Here is a 26,592-nt window from a genome sequence, read left to right on the forward strand (position 1 = left end):
GACAGCACTAATCCTAACGTCACTGTGTTACAGGGGAATTCGGCTGTGCTTTAATAAGAAGTTCTCCAGCACTTATTCAATAGAAGCGTTATGCAAGATGTGCAACCATAATAGAAAAATCATAGAAGACAGGGCTAAAAATGACCTTCAGAGGTCGTCTAATCCTGCTGCTAGGAGGCTGGATCCTGCCAGTGTAAACTCCGAGCAGCTTCACCCATTTAGAGATGCAGGTGGTATAAATTTGCTTTAGTGTAAATCCAGCAGTGTGACTTTTCTAATATTCAAGTTAGCTGAAAGGAGAGGGATTGAAGTAATAACATGTTTGAGTCATGAATATTAATATTGAAGTAATTAAATCAGATGACTAGGAATTACAGGACTGGGAGATACTTCGTGTGTCATTGAATCTGCTCCCCAGTTAGTAGAGAAACCCTTTCAAAAACGTATGGAGCTGTCAGTTAATTAGAGGAGGGTTTAAAATAGTACAGCCTTGTTTTTCATCTTCCATTTTATTGAAAGATTTTTTTAGTTTTCATTGTGGGATGCTGGGTGTGGATTTCAGTGACCAAAATATGATTTGATATATAATTACTATATTCCACCACAGTGCAGGAAGAACAGCATAACAAATTACTTTCCCTGTTGAAGTTGAATATACCTTAACTGAACCTTCATCACCATATGTTGAAGTATCACCACACATAAAATGGGAAATTCTTTGCTGAGGTAAATTGGCAGTTTCCCTCATTTATACTGTAAGTGTTTAAAATATGTGTATTGGGGTGTTACAGCTCTTCGGATTCTGATGACCTCCTTTAGGAACATGAATACCAAATAGAGCCGAGACAGTGGAAACAGAAAATATTGATGTTAACAGAACCAATGTTTGCATTATCATGAAATTGTGTTTTTCTGGTTCCTGGATATGAGGATGTAAGGACCAGCTGCTGCTGCTTCAGACCAGCCTTCTGTCCAGCATAGCATCTTCTCTTTATGCTGGCTGTAAGTTAATATCTAGAGATCAAGGCACAGTATTGCTCTTTTCTCCTAGTACCTACAGTCTTCTAAGCATTTTCAACTTGGAGGATTTTTCTCTAGTCCCTGTGGGATGTCTGCTTAGCTCATCTACTGTATTACTAGTTTTCTCCAGAGCTGAACGATTTTATACATTTTTTAACTTTAAAGAAGCAAGGAGCATCTTTTGCATTGGTGTTTATCCTATAAATTTAGTTAAAAGGAGTTCTGTGGAATCTCCATGCTCAGTCTTTGCAGACAATTATTACAATCAGTGTTTTTTTAAAATCTACAAAAACGGAATTTTAGTTGTTGAGTTAAAGCACTTCTTAAGCTTTACTTTCTGAGTTTACATCGGTAGTAGAGGTGCTGCAATCTCCTACTCTTTCTTTACCTCAAATACTCTTCCGTTCATTGGATAAAATCCCTTCCACCTGCTATATTGTGTTTTGTTACTGAAACTCATTTCAACTAGTAGAAGAGTAGGTTGAACCCTGGAGTTTTTGCTTTCTGTGGGGTTCTGATATTTGCTTTGCAGGGAGCTTATAGCTGAGTAGAGGACCTTAGTCTTCAAGAAGTTCTTCAGTACAATCCCTCAGTTGTCTATGAGTTGTAACCCTCCAATCTCTTCAAAAAACCAAACCCTGTAACATGACATCCTCAACCATTCTAAAATTGCAGAGAACAATCTAGCTTAAAGAACGTTAGGAATTACTCAGTAGACTGAGATCAGGCACAGTCACACAAAAATGGATAAAACCAAGGTAGAAACGTGCCTTTGGCAGCATTGTAAGGGTCTGATAAAGTTTGATGTAACCCCAAAATACCTACTAGCTTCAAGAGTGTGGCTGCCTATAGAAAAAGTAGTCAGTTACATAAATAGATGATGTTCTCTAATAACATGTTAGAGTGATGTATGTGGAGGAAAGGTGTTCTTTCAGTGAATTTCCCTAAAAGCTAGCTATTACTATCTCTCTAATAATTAGGAAAATAATTTTATTTTCAGCCTGTAATGGAGCACCACATGGTGATCATATTTTCAATCGCGCTAAGAGCACAGGAAACTCAAGTAGGGAACCTCATTTGGGAGGGATCCATTGCCAAGAATGGAAATTGTTCAATATTGTTACCTCAGTAGAAGTGCCTAGACAAGGAAGATGGGAAGGAGCAGGAATAACATAACCAGGAAGCCCACAGGTGATGAAAGCAGTAGTTTGGCTGCTGCAGTATCATGGTTCTGTGATCATATCTTGCTTAGATGTGAGCCCAAATGAATTGTTTTTAATTGAGCATGCATTTGATCTCAACATAGTTAACAGTTTCTGTGCTGTTGCCCAGAACATAGTAGAAGAGCTTTTGTGATGTTAATATAGATGCTGTTTTTCACCACTTGGGTTATGGGCAGAGGTAACTCAACAGATTTGTGTTTGGAAATTATTCTATAAGTGGTCTGCAACTCAATTTTAAGATTCTGCAAATGGGGGAGGGCTTTTCTGTGCACTTAGAGCTCTGTGAAAATGAACAGTATGAGATGAATCTGTTTGGGTAAAGACAAAACACCAAAAGTGTTTATGATTAATGAAATCAGCTAGGGATCATCTTGTTTGAGCAGCTTCTGTTTCAGAGCAATGGCTTCCTGACACATTGTAGTATCTTATTAAATGCTTTATTATAAGACAACAGGAATGCTATAGAAGTGATGCTAAGTTTCTGTGCTGCTTTCACTTTGGGGGACATTTGTTTTCTGCTCAGATACTGAAGCTGGAGCATTACTATCAGCAGTTCATTCTGTTTCAGTTTAAATTACTTAATTGTCTTGTGAAAATTTGCCTGGAATGACAATGGAAGTGGTATCAGGTAACTATTTTCTTTCTGTGTAGCATTTTAAAATTTGCTTTTTATTTAGAGCTCTTCACAGGTCTTCAGGCTGATTAAGAACAGATAGCTCACATAGTCCTTCTCATACGGACCTTTAAGATGCCACTTTTTTTTTAAAGTTTGCTATTATGTCACCAGTGCCAGTGTTTCACTTCGTGTATTTTCAGTTCCTCCACTTCTTATGTCCTTGACTGGCTTTTCTGCTCATTCTTCCCTCTGAGCTCATAGCATCACAGCATAAATATATTAACGGATGCTGAAATATATATGCATCTAATCTATGTGTCAAGAAGACTCATAAATAAGGATTTGCAAGATGAACCCTTTGGTAGATGACCTAATTTTCTGTTTTAATCAGATTACAAAAGGAGATTTAAATAACTGTTTCACACTTTAGAAGGAGTATCGGGCACAGAGATTTCAGACTAAATCCTAAGCTGTTATGAGCTGGCATTGTGAAGTTATGAACTGACAGCAGACTTGTGTGATTTGGAGCAGCAGAGATTTCAGCTCTGGACTCTCAACATACAAATGAGGAAATAAAACTGAGGCAAACTTTACCAAGAGCTATATACCACATGAAGAGCTAATTATTGATAAAACAGAAAATTCATAAAGACCCAGAGTTGAAGAGAATCTAGTGGGGAGTTTGCATGAAGTGGGCTAGTGGGCACTGTTGGGATGTAGAACTTGAGCATGCAGTCTGAGCCCAAGCTAACATAGCAGCGGACTTGTAACCAGTGCATTTAGAGATGGCTAGTGACAAAGAAAGTGCCTATGGCAGTCTCTCCAAAAAGATAGGTCCACAGAAACAGTCCTCTGTAAAACAACTGAGAGTAAAGATGAGATGTGCTGGGAGCTATTGCCTGTGCTAATGGCCATAATGGTAAGGGAGGTTCTGCAGCTCCTCCCAGAAGTGCTGCTGCTGGGAAGGAAGCTGATTTGATGGGAGGGACCCTGTCGTATATAGTTAATTGAATAAGCTGTTCATCTTCTAAGTGCTCATCTGAGCTAGGCTTAGCGACTCTCAAGAGATACACCCATCGCTGGCTATGAAAATCCTTACGCAGCAGAGCGCACAGAACCTCAGATTACCTCTTTCCCTTTTATTGTACAATGCTATTTTTAATCCACTGCCTTGCTGTGTATTAATTTTTGACAAATAACTTCATGTTGTATAGATTCCCAGGCACTGTCTGCGTGTGTATTTTAGCCTATTGCAGTCTCGTAAGAGTAAGTGACACCTTATTTACCATCACCTCTATTTTATGGATGGGCTGCCATGGTGTTTAGGTATCACAGGAAGCTGGTGTGCAAATTTATCTGTCAATTTAAACCAGTGAACAGCTCTGTTGTCAATGCAGGCAGCTGACAGTCCTGTCCTGATAGTCATGGATTCCGTACTGTTAACCATCAGAGAGAAAATTCTACTAGTTACATGGTAGTAGGAGCACAAATATGTTACTGGAATTGGAATCTCAGAGAAAGTTAGTGGATCATTGAGTCAGAAGTGAGTATGTGGTGAACTTCCATCTGTATACAAGGGAGGTATGAGAGGCAGCAGTGTTTCTGGGCTGAAAAGATATCTTTTTCAAGTGCTACTTTCTCAGGCATGTGTTTCTCATAGATACATGACTTGAATAGCAGAAATTCTCTGCAACCCAAGAAATGCATGATAAGAAAGCTCTCAAAGAAAGCTCTCACATGCTTTAGGGGATGGAACATGGATCTACTCTTCTTACATAAACTTCTTGGGAACAGAACAGACTAGGAGTGACTCATGTTCTCCATAATCAACCAACACAGCCGATGAAGGTCAGTGAGATTACTTGTGAATAGGGTGGTTGGGATTTTGCTCTTCAACCAACCCTGTGTAGCAAAGCAGTGCTGTGAGCGTGTGTCCTAGTATGGCACTGCCCTGGCATGTGTGGGCTGAGGAGCACATGCTGTGAGCAGGGCTGTGCCCTAGGCTGATGTGCTATCAACCAGGCTTCAAACCCTCTCTAGGACCCTGGGGACACACATCTGGTTCCTAAAAGGCTCAAGCTGTGACAACATGTCTAATTCCTAACAGAGGCTGAGGCTTGAGCCTCCATGCTGGCAAGCTGCTATATTCCCTGCAAGCGAGGTCAGAGCTTGTGGGGGAGACTGCATGTGCACCACGGTGGAGGGGCCTTGTTGACTGCATCTCTCCTCAGAAGACTGTTTTCTCTTTCTGGGCTTTTCGGTGGTGACTTGGTGGGATAATGCGTTACTCTTGTGGAGTATTTCCAAAATACAGTACAAGCTCACAGATCTTGGGGGGTGGGTTGGAAGAACTCAGGTCTGCCTGTAGGTATCTTGTGTCTGAGAAGGGACCACCTGAAAGCACAGCAGTTCAGAATCACAAGCAACAAGGAATTGGATTAATTCTAGTATCAGTGTTATTTGCACTGCAGAGGAGCAGAGCCAAATGTTTAACGGACTTTTGAGAGAGGCAATCTGCTGTGAGTACAAGTCAGAATGTGGTGCAGGCTCTGACACCAGTAAACACAAGCAGATCTCTGTGGATAATACGAGTTTTTTTTTTCTTTTTGATTTTTAGAATCAACCTTGTCCTATGTTAGGCAGCTGGAGGCAAGAGTAAGACAGCTGGAGGAGGAAAATCGCATGCTGCCCCAGGTGGGTGACTTCTGTTCGTGGGAACAGTAGCCGGCAGCTAGACAGTAATGCTCGAGTCTTCATGCTTGAGATGAAACCAGTATGGTTTGTGATTTGACATTACTGCATTTGAACACTCAGGCTGATCATTCAGATAATCAAAGGCGCTCACATCTGTTTGCTCATCTTGCTTGTGATTGACTGGGGTATTTATTTAAGACTGTGACAATGCTTTAATTAATTTTTCTCCTTTGCAGATGTTGAAACCTTGCTAAGAAAAATTCACGGGAAGCCGCAACTTACAATTAATTAATTTAAGGGTTGAAAATCACACTGAACTGACCTTCTGATTTTATTGCAACAGCTTCTTGTTGTTAAAATACCAAGTACTTTTTATAGTTAACCAAAATATTTTGCTCTAAAAATGCAAATGTTTTAAGTAAAATTAATTGGGTTAGATTATTTTTAATATTTTTAGGAATATATGAGATACGTAAATGCAAGACTGAAATTATATGGAATAAATAAGTCAAATACGAAGTCAAAGCTTTCCCTAGCGTGTCTCCAAAAATGAAAAGTTTCGAAGTTCAATAAGAATGATTCAGACACTTCTGGGTATTTTTTATATATACACATACATACCATTGCATATTTCTATTATATTTGATTGAGTAATCCCCAGGAAAATCTATAAAGTCTCGAAATGAAGTTGCCCACTGGAAGAAGAAGAAGTTGCATTTTGTTTAGATCAAACACTAGGATAAATTAAGGCATTGGTCTGAATAAGAAAAGTGTTTTTTTCTCGAACTTAGTTATTTGAATGTAAAATCCAAAATAGCAATGAAATGTAGTAAGAAGTAAAATCCACTGGATCAGATTAATTAATTTGTATAAGCCAAGATTAGCTAGAAGATCTCAGCCCTGGGTTAACAATTTCCTTTCTTAAGGCAGAGTTTAAATAAAATGTGGAGGTTTTTTCCTCATCTATAACATGACAGTTGGAGGGGCCTCTATAGCTCTTGTTTAGCTATTGACTTGCTGAGTGACCTTTATGTAACTTCTCTGTACCCTAATTTTTTGATCTAGCAAGAAGGACAGCAAGTATGATTAAATGTCTGTCCATTCACATGTATACAGTCTTCAATAGGAAAGACAAAGGTTGATCTTCAGTGACAAAGAATATTATTTGCTTGTTATTCAAGAATGATGTTCAGGGTAAATGTTAACAAATCTACCTGAAAAATACTACTATAGTTTGTCTCGGTTCTGGAGCAGTGCTGGGGGATAAATTGCACAGAGCATGCTTTGTAGCAAAGTCTTTAGAAATGACTTTGTTTCATTTGTCTGGTATTTGAGGTGCTCAGATGGAGACCCATGAAATGTGTTACCAGATCTCGCCTAAGACTGGAACACCTACATTGTGCATGTTGAGTTCACTGGAGATATCTTAAATGGGGTGCTAAACCCAGAAAATAGTGCTTGTAAAAGTAGCAAATGAGCGCGTAGCTGTTGCAAAACTATTTGAGCCAAAATGTGCTGATTGAGGAGTTTTGAAGGGAAAGAACTAGGTGATCAAGCCTTCAAACTGCATTTTGTTTTTGTTTTTAAATACACGGGTCAAAGTTTGTCTTATGTTTGGTGGTGTTGGCACGAGGATCTGTATTAGAGTTCTGAAAAATCTCCTAATATCACTTCATACTTTATTATAAGAAATAATGAATGACAAGGTTTCTTGTTTCCTGGCATATCTTACTCACCTTTCCTCCTGAAGAACGTCATTGCTTTGGGGAGAGGGAGGAAATGTAGACACCAAGCTTAGTGCAACTTTGCACTCAATTACCTTGGCATTACATTTGCATGAGTTTGTTTGGGGGGTTTGCTCTTCTTATGAGTAACACCCTAAACATGATTGGGCCCCATCACAAAGTCAAGGACAAGGGATGGAAATGTATACTCTTCTGATACTGATTCAGTTCTGTTTAATGGGAGGAATGGGAGTTTGCTGGGCATTCAGCCAAGTGAGTGCTTTTGACAAATCAGCTGAAAATATACGATGAGCTGCACAACTGATGAAGGTTTCTGGCACAGCTTTTACTCAATTACAGTGTTGTGCTTTAAAATTTTGCCAGTGCTTCAGTAAGAGAGTGCCTTTTGCTTTTTTTGTGGCACCTCAGTGATGGTGTACTGAAGCACCTGGAGGGTTTGAGAGTTGCAGGACTGCACTTAGCATGAAGAGGTGACGACTTGCACTCCTGAGTGTGATGCCTCTGCTAAGTCTTGGCTGAAGAGTCCCCGCTTTGCTTTCTGAGGCTTTTTTTTCTCTCCTTTTCTACTCTTTTCTCCTTTTCCCTCTCTGCTTTCAATACCTTTTCTTTTCCCCCTTTTCTGCTTATGTGTCACTTGTGCACCAGCATATTTGTTGACACCCTCTTCAGATAAATCACTCCTTTCGTCTGTCACTTAGGTGAGATTCTGTTCCATTTTCCTCTGCCTTGTTTGTCTCCCTCCATACATGTTAGTTTCTTTTCAGAACCGCACAGACCTCTAATGTAAAGATTTTATTAATATTTAGTGGCAAGAACATTTGCAGAGAAAATGGTTTTAAGTGCTGCCATCGCTGTTCAAATGGAATCAGAGTTTCTGTTCACTCTTAAGTACCGAAGGGCTTCTTTGTCAGGGGAAATGCATTACCACCACAGAGTCAATATTTTAGTTTGATCAGGTAATAGAAAAGGTATAAAAATGCATGTATTCACTTAAGCCTGTTAATGTCTCTTCCTGTGCTGCACAGTTTTTCTGGTGGCAGCTTATAGTAGTGGGTTTAAGAGTTATGAGAAGCCGTAGATGGGCTGTAGGTTTGTTGTGTTGCTGCGAGTTGTAATTAGCTGTTCCATTGTTGTGGTTTTTATTTTTTCCCTTCTCTCAGATTGCATGTAACTAGAGTTTGATCCAGACTCTTTCGTTTTGCGGCCACACGTAGGATTTTTGTGCAAGAAAGCAGATACTTTCCAAGATTTATGATATGCAGCTGGGTCTTCTGGAGAGAATGCCAAACCATGCTGGCTGCGCCCAAGACAAGGGTGTGCAGCTTGTGCTGGTGCTTCTCAAACACTCATGTAGGTAAGGGTGTATGACAGCAGTGTGTAGAGGCAGAAGGATTTGAGAGAGAACATTTCTGTTTTGCTGGATGGATTTCAGGCTGGACTAGTTCCCCTGCGGGGCTGAGGCAGGAAAGCTCTGCAGTGCGTGGACTCTGGCAGTGCCACACCTTCATCTGCCTCAAAATGTGCGTGAAACTAGAGCATTCCTGTCGATTAAGTGTTGCTGCTAATATTAAAAAACCAAGCATGATAATATGGCCAGTGCTCTTGCCAGAACATAGTGTCTGTGTATGTTGTAATGAAGATACTCAGCTACAACTAAGAAAATATGTAGGGATCAAACAAAGAATTCTGATCCCAGTTACAGCTTCCTGGGCTGTGACAGACCTGTTATGTCAGTGAGGGACTTTAGATAACTGAGAACAGGAGTGTCCTCCCAGACTTGGTCTTGTGCATAACTGCTCCCCATGTCTTATGCCAGGGGAAGCAAGATCAGGATCTGGCATACAAATGTCAGTTAACTGAAGATATCCTTGGATATTCGTGGAGGTAGTATTTCAAGGCTGATAAGCTCAACTGAAATGTTATGGAAATGTGGACATCTGTCACTAATGACAGTGAATGTATTTGCAAATTACATACTTGGCAAGCCACACGATTTACATTGCTTCGTTTTTCTTTGTTTCGTGGAAAGTGGGAACAAGGGGCGGAGATGGAGAATTGTCAGACATTTCTCTCTTCTAACTCTTTATCTTTGCAGTTTTCTTTACCTTTTAATGAAAGGGAGAGGTAGTATTGCTACGATGCTGCTTCCTGAGTGAACAAACTCCATGAAGCCAGAGGCTGGTGTTGGGAGCTGATTTCCTGGCTTCCAGAGCGTGCAGCACCAAAGCCACGAGGCATGTGTGGTGCAAGGCTGAACGAGGGCCCTTCTGCTCCCACTCATGCGGACTTTTCTGCCACTGTTTCCTTATTCTTTCCCTTACAGGTCTTTGGGTCCCTTACAGTCTCACTTTTTTTTGAATCTTTTTCAGTTGTTGCTGCAGGCATCTGCTGTTGCTTTTTCCATGCTTGCTAGCCTTTTCCAGTCCTGATATGTTCAAGCGTGAAAAGGCAGGCGTGACCCTTAGGTACACGCTGCTTTATTTTTAAGCACTTCCAAAACTTTCAGTTTCCCTCTTTCTTCCCCTTTCCACTAGATTATCACACTTTATTTCGACCCCTTTCCAAGTCTTGCAAAGACCTTTTTGCTGAGATCTGTGGATTTTGTTTTCCCTCTGCATGGCATGGCTTTAGTTATAAGTCTAATTAGAAGATGGGAACTGTTTGGTTAGTTTTTTTTTTTGTAAAATCTGTCACTCACAGTCCAATACTATTTGTCTCTTCTCTTCCATACTGCATAGAAGAATAGGGAATTCTTCAACCAAAATGTAATTAAAACCCAATGAATAAATCCATGTTACCTAATTATGTCATCAAATATTTGCTGAAAGTAAATCAACAGTGTTAACCTACGCTGTTCTTTTATGTGTTCTCATTGTCAGTTTAAATTAATAGGTCATTAATGGAGCAACTTCAGTTTACAATAGCTAGGTTCTAACCAGACTCCGTCTCAGGGTGTCCTAAGCGTGCCTCTTCCATTGTGGTTGGCCTGGGCAGGATGAATGGCAAGAGCCTATGGGCTTGATGTTGCCTATATAAAAATTCAAGCAAAAAATGGTGTACAAAAAGAGTTGTAGTTCAGAGAGAAGGATGGGGGACTTCACCTCTCCCCTCACCAGAGTAATTCCTGAAAGTCTGGAGTTACTTTGTACTCATGATTTTCTAGTAGAGTACACTGAATCTTCCAGATTTTACTGTCTTCCAGGTGGCGTTTATGTGTGACCTCCAAGATTTAGAGGTGTTACAGCCCAGAGCCTTTTTCTCTCACAGATTCATTAGAAAAAGGGCTTTATGAAGGGCCTGCTGAAAATTGTTGCTTCTGAAGGTTTGTAGCCAGCAGTGGTTTTGGCCACTCAGAAGTCCGAATGTGCTTCAGATATGGAAATATGCACAGGATATCTGGATTTCAGTAGCAATACACAGGAGCAGAGGTTTCTTCTGAGATCCTTGAGAAGAGGAGTTATGGTGGATAACTACAGCATTTTAAAATTGTGTGCTTTAATTGACAGGAAGGTTCCCTAAAAAAAATTGTTGCTGTTTTGTTTAGTGCATTATTAACGCAGCAGAGCAACATACTGCAGCTTACTGCTTCTTTTTGCTTTCTCTTGCCTGTTTGAAACAAGCTGACAAACAGCCTGCGTTTTCTTGGAGCTAACAGGGAAATTGAGGGCTTGGGAAATCAGAAAAAAACATTAAAAAGCAGGTAGTGATTGAACTAGTGTGGCAGTTACCCAGCAGGAAGGATATACTTCCTAGTAGAGCACTTGCCTCTGGGATAAAAGGCAGCTGGAGAAGGAGGTCTTGTGCATTTGCTGAGGTAGGTCTCCAATGGCAAGTGAACAGAGCAGTGCCCAGTGGACAGGAAAATCGTGTTTTCTCAGAAGCTTTGGTGAGGTGACTGCAAGTGTCCTTGGGGCAGAGATGGACTGTGTTTTTCCTTCCTCAGCTATCCCTGCGTGCCGTGAGGAGGTTGTGAATCAGGCAGCAAGTGGCACGCTTCCTCCGGAGAGGATGGCAGATCAACTGCTGCTGACTTGAGCTATGTAGCGTGCTTTGCACTACAGCGGCTTTCATTCATGACTGCTCTTATCAACAGTATAGATTGAAAAAATGATGTTTTCTGCTGGCTCAAGTAGAAAGGCTTATGATTAGTTCTCTTCATCAAAGTATATTGTGTTCTACACAGGGGTCTTTATTCTGACCCTAACCAGGGTACAGTGCAGGGTTTGCCTCTGGCACTATGGGACAACAGCCTGAATATCCTTTATGTTTTGCAGTCAATGTGACTTGAGATACTTGATTTCCATTCATCTAATTCTTTGTTATGTGATATTATGGGGTTGAGTCAGATTTCCTTTGCTTTCTATTCACGAGAGTTGTGTTTTGGCATTAGATATTTTATGGCTTTACTTCCAACAGAAAGTGGTTCTGCACATTTAGTGATTGCACTCTGTTTTTTATTTGTGGCAAAATGTACATGGGACATTATGAAGGTTTTACCTGTACTTTCTGCGGTGATATAATTTGCACACAGTATGCATTAGACTCAGAGGAGGCAAGGTGAAATCCATGCTGTAGTTTGGACAGAAGGATTGGGCAGGGGCAGTAGGAAAAAAAGATTGGCAGTGTAGGATGAGCAAAAAAGTAAATTATTTCTCAGACATTAATGTTGTGCAGCACAGTTTCTTCAACATTACTCAAGATGTTTAAAGTTAATGCAGATTTCAGCACTGTGGAGCCATGACTTCATCCCTTCTGTCTGATTTAGTTCTACTTCCACAGCATTGTTATGGAATACTAAATGAAAAGATCTGTCCGAAACATGTGGACATATGGGATGCCTACTTTGAGCAGCTGAATGCAAGTGCTGTGTGTGGAGCTAGGAAGGACGAGGAAGGGAACAGGATTTCTCCTTCTGTCCTCAAGGTACTGCTTAGGATCCAGTTGTAATCTAGGTTGAGCAGTGGCAGAGAAGGGTCTCAGTGCAAGGAAACTCAGGTCAAGTCTCTTAAGGCACTTCATTTTCAGGCACCACTGCTCTGGCAAAGTTCCTTTTCCCCTTGTTTTCCTTCACTGCCACAGAAACTCGTAATGCAGTCAGTACTGCTGAAGTGTCTTCAGACTGGCAGGACTTGCTGAGGAACAGGAGACTTGTGTTCAAGCTGGTCCCGCCTCCATAACCTGCTGGAATAAGCTTCTCCAAAGAAGGCAGAGGCGGTATGGCCTTTGAGTGGCCTCATCTGGGATGAGAAGTCGCCGAGCTGGAGGATGGGGCTTCAGGGTGGCAAAACTTGCCTTGTTTTTTAAAGGAAAGCTTATGTGTCTTATCAAGGACAGAGGTAGAAGGGAGAAGGACGTCCATGGAGGAAATACTAATTTTCAGTCTTCTACCAACATGTGTTGAGAATGCTGTCTGCCTAAAGCAGTGTGTTCACAATAAGTTTCTCATTCTCATGAAGGGAGACAGAATTGTGCTGCATATGGCACAGAAGAGGCTGTGGACGATAGCTGCCTGGAGGAAGGTCTGAACTGTGACAGCAGCATAATTTGCAGGATTTTTGTGTTTTCTCATCTTAGGGCTTTAGATGTATGTTCCGTACTAATTTCCCCAGCCTTTTAATAATAATATTTATATTTTACCATTCAAAAATGACCGAAATCTTTGGTGGCTCTGGAGCTAGTAAAGAAACAGAATGCTCTATATATTTTGACTATAAAACTCCAAAGCTGACTGAGGGAATTTATCCTAAAGCAGAACCCCTCCAATCTACTTTATTACCTGTTTTCCTTCCTCTTTAATTTCCTTTCCCAAAGTATAACATTAGGCCTGCCCAGTCACGAACAGAACTATAAATCCATCCCAAAGAAACATAAGTGCTAAATCTCCCTCCATACATCACAACAAATTGCTAATATTCATTGCCATGGATTGAAGGATGATACACTGTGCGCTGCCCTATGTGTGTGCTGGTATTGTCAGCCTAGTTATGAGACCCATTAGTGCCCCGTATTTTGCTTTACGCTGCATCCACTGCTTGGAAGGAGGGCAGCACTGGGAGATGAGTTCATGTTCCAAATAGGGTTTCATATTCAGTTTCAAGTTACCTTTTCTGTGGGCTTAACATATGCAGCATTCTCACTGTTTTTTAAGAGTTGTTCTTAGGGTTTTTTCTCAAATATGTGAGGTTCAGTCCTGCAGGTGATTGCTGGGGTCTAGTCTAATGTGTTCAGTAGCTGCAAAGGTTCTCTGTGTTATGTGCCCCTGTGCCAGCATTGGTTACAAAGGCCTGGGCATATCCTGACGAAGTCATACTCAGCATATTATCTTGCTTTGGACTGGAATACTTTTCAAGTAAATGTTTCCAGGCAGACTGGATCTGTGAAGTTCAGCCTCATGACATCTCAGTGCCCTTTTTCTCCCACACCCACCTTCATCTTTCCTATTGTTCAGATTATAGACAACGCCCAAAAGACTGCAACATGCTATGTGCTTGCTCAGCAGGGCAAATCAGTGCACATTGGGGAACCGATTCTGATCAGAGGCTCTTTCCACTGCCATTATTTATCCTTCAGATATGCATTTCCCACACTTTCCAGCAGAAATTACTGCTACGTTATTTCTTAGTGTTTCCTACAGCGTTTCTTATTCTGTAGGAAGGGCATTTGTCATGTCTTAAGCTTTGAAATGTTTTTCTTCTTTATATTTCTCATATTTTAAACAAAAGTCTGCATGAAGAATGACAGTGAAGAGCAGGTCAGGTTGAAGGCACCTCGGAAGCACCTACTCGGGCCATCTCTGTTGCTGCAGCTATCACATTGCTCTCCATGAATGCAGCAGGGGTATTTTTAGCAATCCTCCAAAGCAGGCTGCTCGCTCAGGTTACCTCAGCACTGCAGTTGCTCCAGGAGATGCTTCACGTCTTGCAAAGTTTGAGGTGACTGAGCTGTAAGCATTTGGGTATCTTTCATTTGTTTTGCAGCGTCCTGAAGAACCCTTCCAGGTGTTCCCTGGGAGGAAAAAGCCCACAAGGTTGTCACTGTTGGGTATAAATGGACATCTCGCAGGGAAGCATGGGAACATGGCCTTATACTGGAGCAGCCAGAGGCAGGGAAGGAGTGAGCTGGCAGCCTGGAGCTCCTGCCTCCTTCTCTGGTCTGCTGTCTCTGAGCTTGAGTTGCAAACCTTGTAGCAATGTTTAAAAATATGAATTTTCTTGAAAGAACAACCTCCAGAATTGTTGGGATAAAATTAGACATTCTCAAAACCTTCCGCTGGAGTTGAACTCGTCTCTCTGAGTATTGCAGCGCTTTTGTGAGGCAATGGAGGTACATAAGGAATTTTATTACTATGTCTTGATTTTTCAGATAGACACTCTTGAGAACCAGAGTGTTTGAGTGATGGTTCAACAGTTTGAGTTGCCTCATGTGGATCTTGGTTACTGTGGCACAAAAAGACGGGGACTTTGGAGTGCAACATGCCTTCAGTGCTTCTTAGCCTTTTTAAAAAGAGCAATAAATAACTGACATCTGTTTTAATTAGTTACCAACCCTTTTCTTTATTAAATAGTTTTTAATTTTTTGCGAAGGATCCCATTAGGATGCCAGGAGGGGCGGAGGGGAGTTACTGCTCTGCAGACGAGCCAGCTAGCGTCAGTGGACATGGCTCAGCCTCTCAGCAGTCTGACTCAGTGGTAAATGCTCTGAAGGTAACACTCCTCCGGTACAGTCCATGCAAAACGTCATGTCTGTTACTCAACACATGTCGTATCGTCCTGGCAACATTCCTGTGGACACCACTGGGATGTTACTGTCATCAGTGGGATCGTTTTCTGTTTGTCACTCATTGCATCTGTGAAATGTGTGTTTCTTGGGGCAGGGATCTGACCCTTACAGTGGGGGTGATGCCAACTGTAGCTGCTGTCCGAATTACTTACCCTTGTACAGTTTTATTTGAAGCTGAAGTTTTTCTGAATAAGGAAGTCTTTCTACTTCATCTAGGATGCGTATTTGTTTTCCAGTGCAATATAATGGATTCCTGTAACCCATGCAGAGAGAAATACTTTAATGCAAAGGTAAAGCAAATGTGCATGGCATATTCATAATAAAAATAGTAGAACTTTGGGTTGAAGACAATTACAAGGTCAGTGTTGAAACTTTAAGAGCAGACGTGATTTACTCTGAAGTTAGGATTGGGTTGCAAAGAGTGTGTTGTATTTATAAACAGCAATTGACACAAGCAACCAGAGGGGCAAATTTGCATGTGCTTACCTAAGTCAGCAGTGAAACTTGCAGTCAATGAAACCTGTTTATTAGGTGATCTGAACCAACATGTGGCTGAGTTCACCCTCTCACTGCAGCATGGGTGTCAGCTTTGTCTGTGCTTCTCTGGAGAGGATTAAAAGCTGGTGGTAAGCTAAGCAGAGAGCAGGGACTCTGTGTTGTCCTCTGCTAATGCTGGCTCTGACGTGATTATTTTCTGGTGCTTTGTGCACATCTTCTCTCCTGTACTTTGCTCAAAAGCTAAACTGCTCTAATATTCATTCATTTAAGTGGATGTTATTCCCCACCTGTACAGGTGTCACGGGGACATACTGGCTACTTGGAGGGGATAGGTTTGCAGTCCTTCAAGGAAGAACTGGAAGGGACTTTTGCAGATATTTGCTCTGTTTGTGAGCTTTGTATAGATGCACAGTAGGAGCTCAGCAGTGCCAGGGACTTGCCTGGACATCTGAGTTTATGTGCAGTGTGATGATCTTCCACATGGCTGGGTGACATTGACTTCTCCTCCGTGAAGCCTGAGGAAATAGGTTTATGCAAGTGAACTGTGCACAAATTACAGCAATCAGATCCCTTCCTGTAATATAAAACTCAGGCACAGGGCTTCACCTCAGCCACTTCACTGTTTTTTCTGGCGTTGGAACAGGGCAAGCAGAAGCAGCGGAGTGCTTGAGCCTACCTCCCCATGCACACAGTTATGGCTCTAATGGCCACCCCAACTATGTCACCATCGGCAGCACACTATGCATGAGTGCATTGGTTTTGTCATCATCCAGAAGAGGTACGATGAACCACCCTTTCCAGCTGCTGAGAAGTGCCTGGGTCAGCAGTGCTCAAGATCCTGTGTGCATCTTCCATATATTTTGCCTGCTGTTGCCTACAAAATAAAGCTATGCCAAGTAATTTTGTGAAAAGCTCATGCATAATTATTGTAAAAATCCTTTTGTAGTTCTCTTAAAATACCCATTGGCAAAGGCACTTGCCTGAATGGAACATTTAACAACATGCTTTTGACAACCTGTAATAGCTGGTTGGTGTAAGTGAAATGTTTGAACAATGGGTGATACTTTGGTTGCTGAAATGGATTGATAAGAAATACACAGAATTTAGTTGAATGTGATGTGAAAGCTCAGCTTTTAGTTTTCTAGGAGGTATTGCAGCAAGCAGAAATAGATATAAATTATACTCTTATATTCGAAATGGAAAGTGAGCTGTCAGCTAAACAGACTGCCCAACCTTCCGCATCCCAGCCAGGGAAGGAGACCCTGCTGTTTCCCAGAGTGAAGCATACGGGTTTGGTCCTGACTTTCTGGGGAATGCCGATCTCCCACTTGCATCACTTAGCAGAATCAAATGTAGGAGGAAGAATAAGCCAAGGTATGGAGCCTGCTTTTCTTCATATATTTCACAGTTTGGAATTCCTGCAAAAAAAAAAAAAAAATAGTCTTTGTTACAAAACCTCATTGTTAGCGCAACCCCCTTCTGCAGAGCAAGAAATTTAAGGAGCAGGATTGTATTTTAAAGGGATGGATCCATAAGAATACAGGAGGAGGTCATTGCAAAAAAAAGTGCTGTTTTCTTCCAGAGTAATGAGGAGACTTAAAAAAAAAAGAAAAAAGCCTGTGAATCTCTGACTGGTGGAAACATTGGTGACAGAGAGAAGAGCTTTGCTGTGCAGCTTGTCTGCTAAGGACTCTTCCATTGTCTGATGTGCTGTGCAGGGTGGCTGAAAGAAGAAATTGCTATGTGTGTTCTCATGCCTGGGCCTTGGAGCTCTTCCCCACCCTGCCAGTGGTTATGGGATTATTCCCTGTTTGCCAGTGGGTTCACTAGGGATATATAAGTAATTCTTTCATATGGCAGGATGTATTTGTTTCTATTTGCAAATTGTATATGGTGAAACTGCATGCTTCTGCAAGGAGATATGCATATTCCACATATTTGCTTTGCAGACCAGAGTTTATCTTGTCTGACTGCGTAAATAGGCAAGGGCATAGGTTTACCTGTGAAACTTGCGTTGGGTTTTCCTATCCTGAATGCAATGTCACCTGCTGGAAAATCCAGTATGCCATCTGCCAATTCATTTGAAGTGTGCTTTAGTGGAAGACAAGGTCTACAGCTAAGTATAGGAAGTGCTGCAGAAAAGTAGGTGTTCTGTGGTACCCAGGAGGTCAGGCAGGAAGATTTAATTATCCCCCCTTCCCTGAAATCCAGAGCATGGTAATCAGTTTAATTATCTTTAAATGCAATTGGTCAGTTGTATATGTGTGCCCATACTCAGGAAGGACTCCTGTAAGCTTAAACACACTACTACTTTTGTTTTTGCCTGCAAAACAAATTTGTAAACATATCCTTGTCTTGGAAGCTCAGGAAAATGTGAATCAGCAGGCTGTTAAAGTCTCTTCTGTCTCACGAAGGTAGCAGTAACAGTCTTAAAAATATTTGGCAGGAGAAATGTGCAGTATAAGTTCAAGGTGTTTAATTTTGTATTCTACATTGAGCCTGGAAGGACCTGAAGATGCAAAGTATTTTTTGTTTAAATGCTGACAGTGTGCCCTTGAAGATTTATATGGAAATTAAGTCAATTACTGTTTCTGTAATGCAATTACTGTTTTATTAGGAACACTGTAATTTTAATATGTTGGTTAGTATTGATCAGAAAAATCTATGTGTGATAATATATCTGAAATAAAGTACTGTATGACTCAGCTGACCTGAGTTTATCCTTTGTAAGAATAAAGTCTGGCAAGTACGATGAAGTCTGGCAGCCTCAGTTTCCCCATCTCTACAATGACACCTATGTATTTTCTTGCCTACAATATTCCTTGGCAATGTATGGATAAAAAAAAAAGCAGTTTCTAACTAATAGATATTAAATAGTAATCCATAAGTTCTCATGATGTAAGTAATGCCACTTCTAAAATGCTGATGTACTAAAGTTGACGTTATCAATTCACTTTTGTAAACCCCGAATATATACTTGTATTCTGCCTTGTCTCTGTGTTTCCCAGCCATTCAAAGCTCTGCTGCTGGCACTGAAATTCTACCTTTCTTTTATAATCTGTGTCTGATTTGACTATTGAGCTATTATTTTACTTTTAAAATAGTTGGCTTTTTTCTTTCTGGCTTTACTTTTTCATATATTCATCTAGTCCATGTTAAAAGTACCGTGGATTTGTGATAAACTAATTGTAAGGCTTTGTTTCTTATGCATTCTCATTGCAGTTTCTTCCAGTTTGTAGCTCACTGTTTCCCTTCAGCTTTGCACCCTGTGGGTTTTTTATATGAAACATTTGCCATGGCATCATTTTGCCTGTGAAAACAGTGCAATGATGACAACTTTCATTTTGGGCTTTGGGATTTTGGTGCATGGTCTTGATTGGTACCAAAATGCAATTTGGATGTATAATTCATATTGTAGGAACGTTATGGTATTGTATGATCTTGTTGCTATTTTATTGAGTTTATGGATATGGGAGTTCTCTCCTCAGGATGTACATGTGGTAGTGGTACCACCTTATCAACAATGTATTTGGGAATGTTTTTGCTTTCTAGTTATATACTTGCATTGTCTTCAGAGAACATAGCAATATGTAGCAGCAGGTTTAGAGGTAGTTTATCATGTATTAGTGAGCGTGGAGGTAATTTAAAAGCATGGCAATGTTTGAATTATGTCTGGAGGGGTGTTGGTCATGATTTTCCTCAGGCTACTGGTAGGTTTTGTTTGCAGGGCTGCAGTACACTTTCTTGGGCTAGCAGCCTAGGAGCCAAAGGGAAGATGGGACATGCCATATGGAATTGGTGGGGTGGCTGAGCAAGAGGACTCAGGAAGCCCAGATAGCTCCACAAGGATTTCATGCTGCACGTGAAGTAGCACAGGCCTTGAATGCTACCATAGCCAGCAGGTGATGTGGCTGCTCTTGTCTGCAGTTAAGGTGCAGGTCTCTGCCTGACTTCCAGAGAGATGATTTCTCCATCCTTTCACTCCTGTTTGTTGGAAGTATGGTAGAAATGAATTGTCATGACTTCCTCGTGAATCTCATAGCTGTCCTTTATTCAGTCAAGGTTTCTGCTGAAATTTTGAGTTAAGTTTTTGGTACAGGGCTATTGATTCTGTCATAACTTTTTAATTCTTTTGAGTGCTTGTAAATGCAAAGTAGTTCCATTAGTGCTGCTTGTGATACGTCAGTGTTGAACAAGTAAACTGAGGAAAAACAACCTTATATGCAAATCCAAAATGCATCTCCAATGTAGAGGGGCAAACAAATATGTGAACAGAAGGCAGCAATGTGTACAACTATCGTGACTGTGAAAAGAACTGTACAGATGCCAGCACAAAAGGAGAGTTTGGGGATAAATCTGCAGAAATTTAGCCTCCATGATCCCATGTTTCTGAAAAGGAGGCAAATAAAATTACTGTGATGCCTTTGAGACCCAGGTGTCTGTTGCACTGTATGCACAAGCAAAAGTGGTTGTTGATAAATATTTCTTCATTTCCTGTCCATAAGAATGGCATGAATATTCCTTTTGAACCCACCTTGTCAATTCTGTTTAGGATGTTGGCTTTCCAGAGCTGTTTTGTATGTGTTTGTCCCTTCCTAGCAAGCAGGGGTCATTTGCTCAGCTGGAAATCAAGGATTTTCAGCAGTGTCACCTTTCAGTTTGTTATTGTGTCAGCATTATCTGCTGGTAAATATTGTCTAATGTTTATTGACCCGAAAAATTGTAGGTACGATATGCCTTCTCTCAAGAGCTATCCACAAGGTCTTACTTCTTAATAATATGAAGTTAGGAACATCAGCAACAAAACACTGGAAAGAAACGTCCATGTTCTCAAGTTCAGCCCTCTTCCATTTCTGATAGCTCAACCATTGACAGCTGATTTGCGAGGTTACACTGCAACCCCATTTTTCATATTTTCACTACGGCACGGAGTTTCACAATACAGCAAACATAGCTAAAACATATGCATATTTTTTATGATTATAACATGATTCAATCCATTTTCCTTATGATTTTGGGCTGCAAGATTCTGGTCATATGAAAAGTTTGCAGAGTGTGGGTTATGCCCACCCATTAGTATTTTCATGCTTATATGCAGGTTTTCTTCAGTGAAGGCTCAGAGGAACTCGATTATTTTTCCATCTCCTGTGCAGAATAATGGCTTGTTCTGCCTTTGCTCATCAGCTGTAGGAATTGGGGTTTGTGGTGTTTTATCTTCCCAGGATCCAGCTGCTTTGTGTTTATTCAGTTCTAGCTAATGTAATCTCTGTTCACTTCTGGGCTTTAGGCACTGTTAAAATAGAAATAACAAATAATGATAATAGAAAACAGGTTTTTCTTTTCTCAACAGTCATATTGCTATTGCTCCAGAGATTAATGGGTAGGTTTAGTAGCAGTTATACTTTAGTTGGTTGCCAGTTGATTATTATTAAATAGAAATAATTTGAAATTGCAATACATGGTATGGTAGTAATCACCACTCTTGTTTCTGGTGGCCCCTGAAAGAAATGCCTTGGTGATGCAACACAAGCTACTGATTCTCATACTTGTAATCAGTCAAGCTTTTTATAACTCATAAAATACTTCACTATTTTTTGTGGGTTTTGGTATAGTTGCTCTGCTTTTTTAATTCTATAATTGTAACATGGGTATTATGCAATCATGAATGGGAGTAGATGTGAGTATGAGGAAGGAAATCTTTATAACCTGTAGTCCACACTAAGAAAAACATTGCTAACTTACACTAAATCGTGGATTTTTCTCTGGTTCAACAAAACACACAAGCGTATATAGAACAGTGACTACACATAAAATTCCTCTGATCTCAAGGAATAACAAATGAAAAAACCCGAGCACTGTAATGCCTTGCTTGATTATAAGAGAAAAAGTAAATTCTTTGAAAAGGGGGAGAGCTGCTTTGTGCTTTTTGAATGAGAAATGTTTAGACTCTGCTGGACTGAGCTTCGTGCTCCTGAGTTGTGTTCTTGGGGAAACAGTTGAACCTCAGCTGAAAAGTTTCAATTGAGGTCTGTGAATGTCCTCAGTCTTGTATCTGAAGCACAAAATATCCTGGCAATGCACGCACTAGTTCATTTGTCTCTGTTTTTAATAATTTTTACCTAGAAGCATGTGCTTTCTGCGTTCAGAGGGAATGTTGTATGCCTTGAGAGATAGTCTCTTCTCCTGTTGTGTGTCCCTCCCCTCTGTCTTTACTGTGTCGCATGATCTGCTTAATGAATGTGGCATTTCCAGATGCATGTCTATATGAACACCAGTACATCCTAACTGGTGATAATAAGATTTCTTTCCATCCCTTCCTTTAGGTTGTGTGGAGGAAACTTGGAGATGCTGCAGGGTCGTGCCCTGGAATTAGACAACATTTGTCAGGAAATCAGTATAAAGGACCTATGTAAAAGACCCGGAGCAAGTCCTCTCTCTGAAGAAAAAGAGTTTGAACTATTGATGAGAGAGAAAGAACTGTTTCCAGATCAACTTCCCAGCTGACGACAGGTTGTCTGTATGATGCACTACAAGATACTTCGTTGGAAACTAGTAGAGATTCTGCACAGAGATCTTTCAGAGGAGCCGTGTTGTCAAGTGTCCCCTGAATACTGCTGTTTCCATATACTGGCTCATGAAATGCTGCTGCCGCGTTGTCACTTCAATACATCGCATTTAGAAGCATTGAGGTATTTCTGTCCTAACTAAAAGATAATTGGGATTCTGCAGGAGTTAGATGAAATAAGCTTTATTTTGGTTAGTTACAGGGAATCTCTAATAAGACTGAATGAATTTTCCACTGGATTTAACAGAGGTTTTTCATTAGACTGGAGAGGCATTGACAAACTGTGCCTTTGGTCTCTGCAGTTTTGAGAAAGTCACTTCTTAGTAACTATCACTTCAGTCTGCAAAGTATCAGTTAATGGTGCTTAGGCGATTTCCAGACGATTTTTTTTGCTTTGGTAGAATACCTGCCGTTGGAGGTGCTAAAAGACCATAAAGTCTTCTAACCAGCCAGTAGTGTAGCATAACTACAGTACTTGTAGTGAAACACAATTTCTTTCTAAATGAAAGTAAAGATTACTTTCTTTTCCATTCACTTTGATGCACATCTTCTGAAGATGTGTATGATGTTTGCAGCCCTTTAATGAACAGAATACTTGGGTATCACTATTACAGGTCTTAAATCAGAATTTCCATTAGAGTTTTTTTATTTTTTTTTGAAGTATTTTCCAATTGTCAGGATGCTGATTTCTATTGTTTAATTTAGAGACATGCTGGTTTATTTAGCAAGAGTCTATAAGGATCTAAAAGATTGTACTGCATTATAAAAAAGCTCTTATTGCCACTATAGCATTCTTTCAAAGAAAAAGGTTTTATTATACTCAGAGCATGTCTTTCATTATTATGAGGCAGAAAACTCTTGCTCAGATTGCCTGAGATTTGACCAGACGGCGCCCTAGATGTGCTTAGTTTATTTTTATCTATGTGTATGATACTAGTTGTGTGTATTGAATTGCAATGATAAGTATTTTGTGTATATCTAAAAGCATTGATAATTTCATGTATGAATGTGCAACAGGCTTGTGACTGAATGCTGTTGATTAAGTTTTTACCATAGCTAAGTATCAAGAAGACTAATAAATGTTTAGAAAAAAATAGGAATGCAACAATTCCTGGGTTTACTGTTTGATCTTGGTTACTAAGGTTTGAGCCAAAGTCAGAACCTCTGTTTTCTCTGAGCTTGCGACCTATGTATTTGTGGGCTATTTGCAGTGGACTGTAGCTCAGTTGCTGTACAATCTTTTGTTATATAGGAGTATGATGTAAATCTGCTAACTGTCTTCAGAAAAAAAGGTGTTAATTTGTAGCAGTAATTATATTGGTTTCTGTTGTTAATTTTTTCTTGGTACCCTTTGCTATAAAGCCTCTGATCCAGCACTGCTTTCTCCGGCAAAACTCCTGTTCACTCCTTGAGTTGGAAATGCAGAATCCGCCCTTCCATTTTGAAACATTGTGCTCTTGCAAAATTTCTTATATATAATCCAGCTGAAACAGTTGTCTGTTACTTTTACATGTTGTTTTCTCCCATACATATTTTTTGCATAGTTAAACTTAAATTGTTGTATTCCTATATATCTATATATATGTATGAAAAAATGTAAAACCTGTACTTGTGCCTGCAGTACGTATGTGCAGGGGTAATTTGAGAGACACTGGTCTTTTGACACTACACTTGTGTAAATTTTGATACTGTATTAAAACTATTTTTTTACAGTTCTGCATACGATTGGGTATCAAGTATCTGTGTTCATCTTAGCAACAATAATAAATTATAGAACCTCACTGTTGTTTGCTCACCTTTAATGACTGAACCTGTGAGGTGCTTTGGCTCACAGTTTGCTTTGAAGGACCTCTTTGAAACGACTCCTTCTTGGCTGAGAAATTATCTGCATGTTGTGGGGTTTTGTACACTTTCTCTAAAAAAATCCCAGATATATAGACCTGCTTATATTTTTTTTTTTATGCTAACTGAGGTAGCTGCTGTATGCATTATGTATAGACAGCGGGGGTGTTGCCACCAGCCGTATGCCCCAGGTGTGAAGTGTTAAATCCTCAGCTGTGCTGCAAGGGGCAACCTCAGGGCACCTGTGTGACTCCCTTCCTCTCCCCTTCTTGCACAGTGTGGCTTTGAGATGAGGAGAGGGCAACACGAAGCTTCTGAGGCCATTTTGCTCAGGTAAGAGATGCAGATTTGTTCGTGGTACTGGGGGAGGCTGGTTGTGTTATCTCTGCCCTGTGACTGGGCTCCCTCACCCCCCAGCTTGCGCCTGTTAGGCAGCATGCTGCACTTTGCCCCGTTGCTGCTTGTGCTAGTGAGCGGAAAACTTGCACTAAATTTTCTGGAAAAAAGATACTTAGTACAGTGAATATCTTGAAGCTAATAGGTCCTGTGGGGACTCTTGAAAATACAGCTTACTGAGAGGAGAAAGTGTGCTGTGTGGAGAGAGAGTCAGTGCTCTTGAGGGGTCCTGTAGCCTGCTGATGTGTCTCTACGCTAATGAATAAAAATTGCTGTAGTGGTTACGAACCTTCATCTCATCTGTCTTGCTCTCTGCCCACATGCTTAGGCATTTTTCGGTAAAATGTAATCGCGCCAAGCCTCATGGACTCTTCATTCAGTTTTTATCATAATCTTGCTTTAGTTGAAAATTTGCACATGTTGTTATGGGGCCATTCCCAGCTTCTCAGCTGAGTATGAATGAGCTATAAAATTCACTATGTGAGTGAATTCTAAATAGCAATCACGTAGCAGATGTCGTGAATGGATTTTACATTCTGGAGTGGAGAAAAAGATGCTTTGCTGAAGGGTTAGAAGGGAAAGAACAGCTGTTTATTTTTCAGCAAGTGAATGGTTTCAGCCCATTCCCCAAAGGCTGGGGTTGATGGACACGTTTATGGACACAGCACACAGTTGGTGTGCCCTTTGTAATGTTTTGTGCACAGCCAGCCCAAACAGCCTCTGTGTCATGGGGATGGTACCCAGCCCTGCCCTCCTTTGTACTGCCTGAACCTCTCAAACACCAAATATCTTTCTGTGTTGCTGTCGAGTGTCTCCCAGACAAATACCATGCTGCTAGAGCACTGGTTCGTTTAGTTCTTTATACAGTTTAGAAATAAGTCCCAGGCTGGTGTGAATTCTTTATACTGATCTTACCAACTGGATACAGAAGAAAGTGTTTCAGCCACGTTTTTCCCCACTTTCAGAGGGAAAATCTTGATGAGATTGTCCTTTATTGTGAATTCCTGTGGAACAGGGTATCAAATGCAGCTGCCCGATATATACTGTCAAGACCTCTTTACGTTTCCACACTTGTCTTTTCTGGGCTTGGGTGATCCATGCACACAGGAACCCCAGCCATGAATGTCCCCAAGGCAGCAAATAGCTCTGTGACCCTGGTGATCTGAAAACCTGAGGGTAAGGACAGCTCACTCAATGGCAGCTCTACCTGCACTTATAAATTCTGCATTATTTAACCAGCCAGTGAGCGGGTATTTGCTGCGCTCCCTTATGATTATGGTACTCTCTAGCACATGCAGTCAGGCCCAGAAGTGAATCATGAGATGATGTTTGCCAGAGCTGGCAACTCTGATCATGTATGCAGTATTTGGGGGGGGGTTGGGGGGTGGGAGGGGAGAAATTGTAAAGGAGGAAAAGGGCAAATAATCTTGCTAGTAATGATTTATTTTATTTATTTAATTTTTTTAAAGAACCTCTCTTTGCTCCTCATTAACTCCAAACATGACTTTTGTATCCCAGAAGTACCATGGTGTGGCTGAGATTTTCAATATGCAGAAGAGAAACTTTAGTGGTTACAAAAGGCCAAATACTGGGGCTACTTCACTAAAAGAAGAGGGAGGAGGAAAAGGCTTAATAAGACTACATGGGATGCTCATTGGCACTCCTGCTGACTTCGGTGGGGAGGTCAGACAACCCAACAATGGAAGTGTGAATGAAAATAGAGTTTTAAGTAGTCTAACCTAAAAATTTTACCATGTTTTAAAAACGGCAGTGATAACGTGGACCAGAGTCATAAGCAGTACTTGAATCTTTCTTAGCTGAGAAAACTCAAACAATTTCATGGAAGCAATTAGAAAACAGACATATTTATGGGGAATGATGAAATTAAATTAAACCATGGCATCTTCTGATAGTGGTAGGTCTTTGCTGGGCATGCTAGCTCCAGCCCTGTCCCAGCATTTGTATTTTTTCTCGTGCTACTGGCTGGTAGGGAAGGACTCCAGGGACTTCATTACATGTTTCCAGCTGAAACAGCTTCCTAAGCACCTGGTTCACAAAGAAGTGCCAAAATAATAATAATGAATTATTTAATATGTTTGTTAGAACATGATAATTATTCTCTACTTGAATAAGAATTCTTTATAATTTTCAGTGCAGTGGCCATAGAACTAAAGTTTCAAGTTTCTTTGTTGCGTTTTTCCCCACTACTGTGAA

The 26,592-nt window shown here is 40.6% G+C and overlaps 1 protein-coding gene across 4 annotated transcripts in view; it reads left to right on the top strand.

The window, feature by feature from the left end:
* The window catches only part of CCDC85A (coiled-coil domain containing 85A), a 138,446-nt gene extending 114,515 nt beyond the window's left edge, over positions 1-23,931 (top strand). For 2 of the 4 annotated variants that reach the window (XM_054063759.1, XM_054063764.1), the window contains exons 4-6: positions 5,477-5,553; positions 14,882-15,001; positions 21,899-23,931. In XM_054063759.1, coding sequence (XP_053919734.1) covers positions 5,477-5,553; positions 14,882-15,001; positions 21,899-21,988 — 287 coding nt within the window. In that variant the 3' untranslated portion in view covers positions 21,989-23,931. The remainder of the gene's footprint in view (positions 1-5,476; positions 5,554-14,881; positions 15,002-21,898) is intronic. The other 2 variants (XM_054063760.1, XM_054063761.1) reach the window with 2 other exon arrangements.
* The last annotated feature ends 2,661 nt before the right edge of the window (positions 23,932-26,592 follow it).

The sequence above is a fragment of the Cuculus canorus genome, chromosome 3 (assembly GCF_017976375.1).
Source record: "Cuculus canorus isolate bCucCan1 chromosome 3, bCucCan1.pri, whole genome shotgun sequence".
Lineage (NCBI taxonomy): Eukaryota > Metazoa > Chordata > Aves > Cuculiformes > Cuculidae > Cuculus > Cuculus canorus.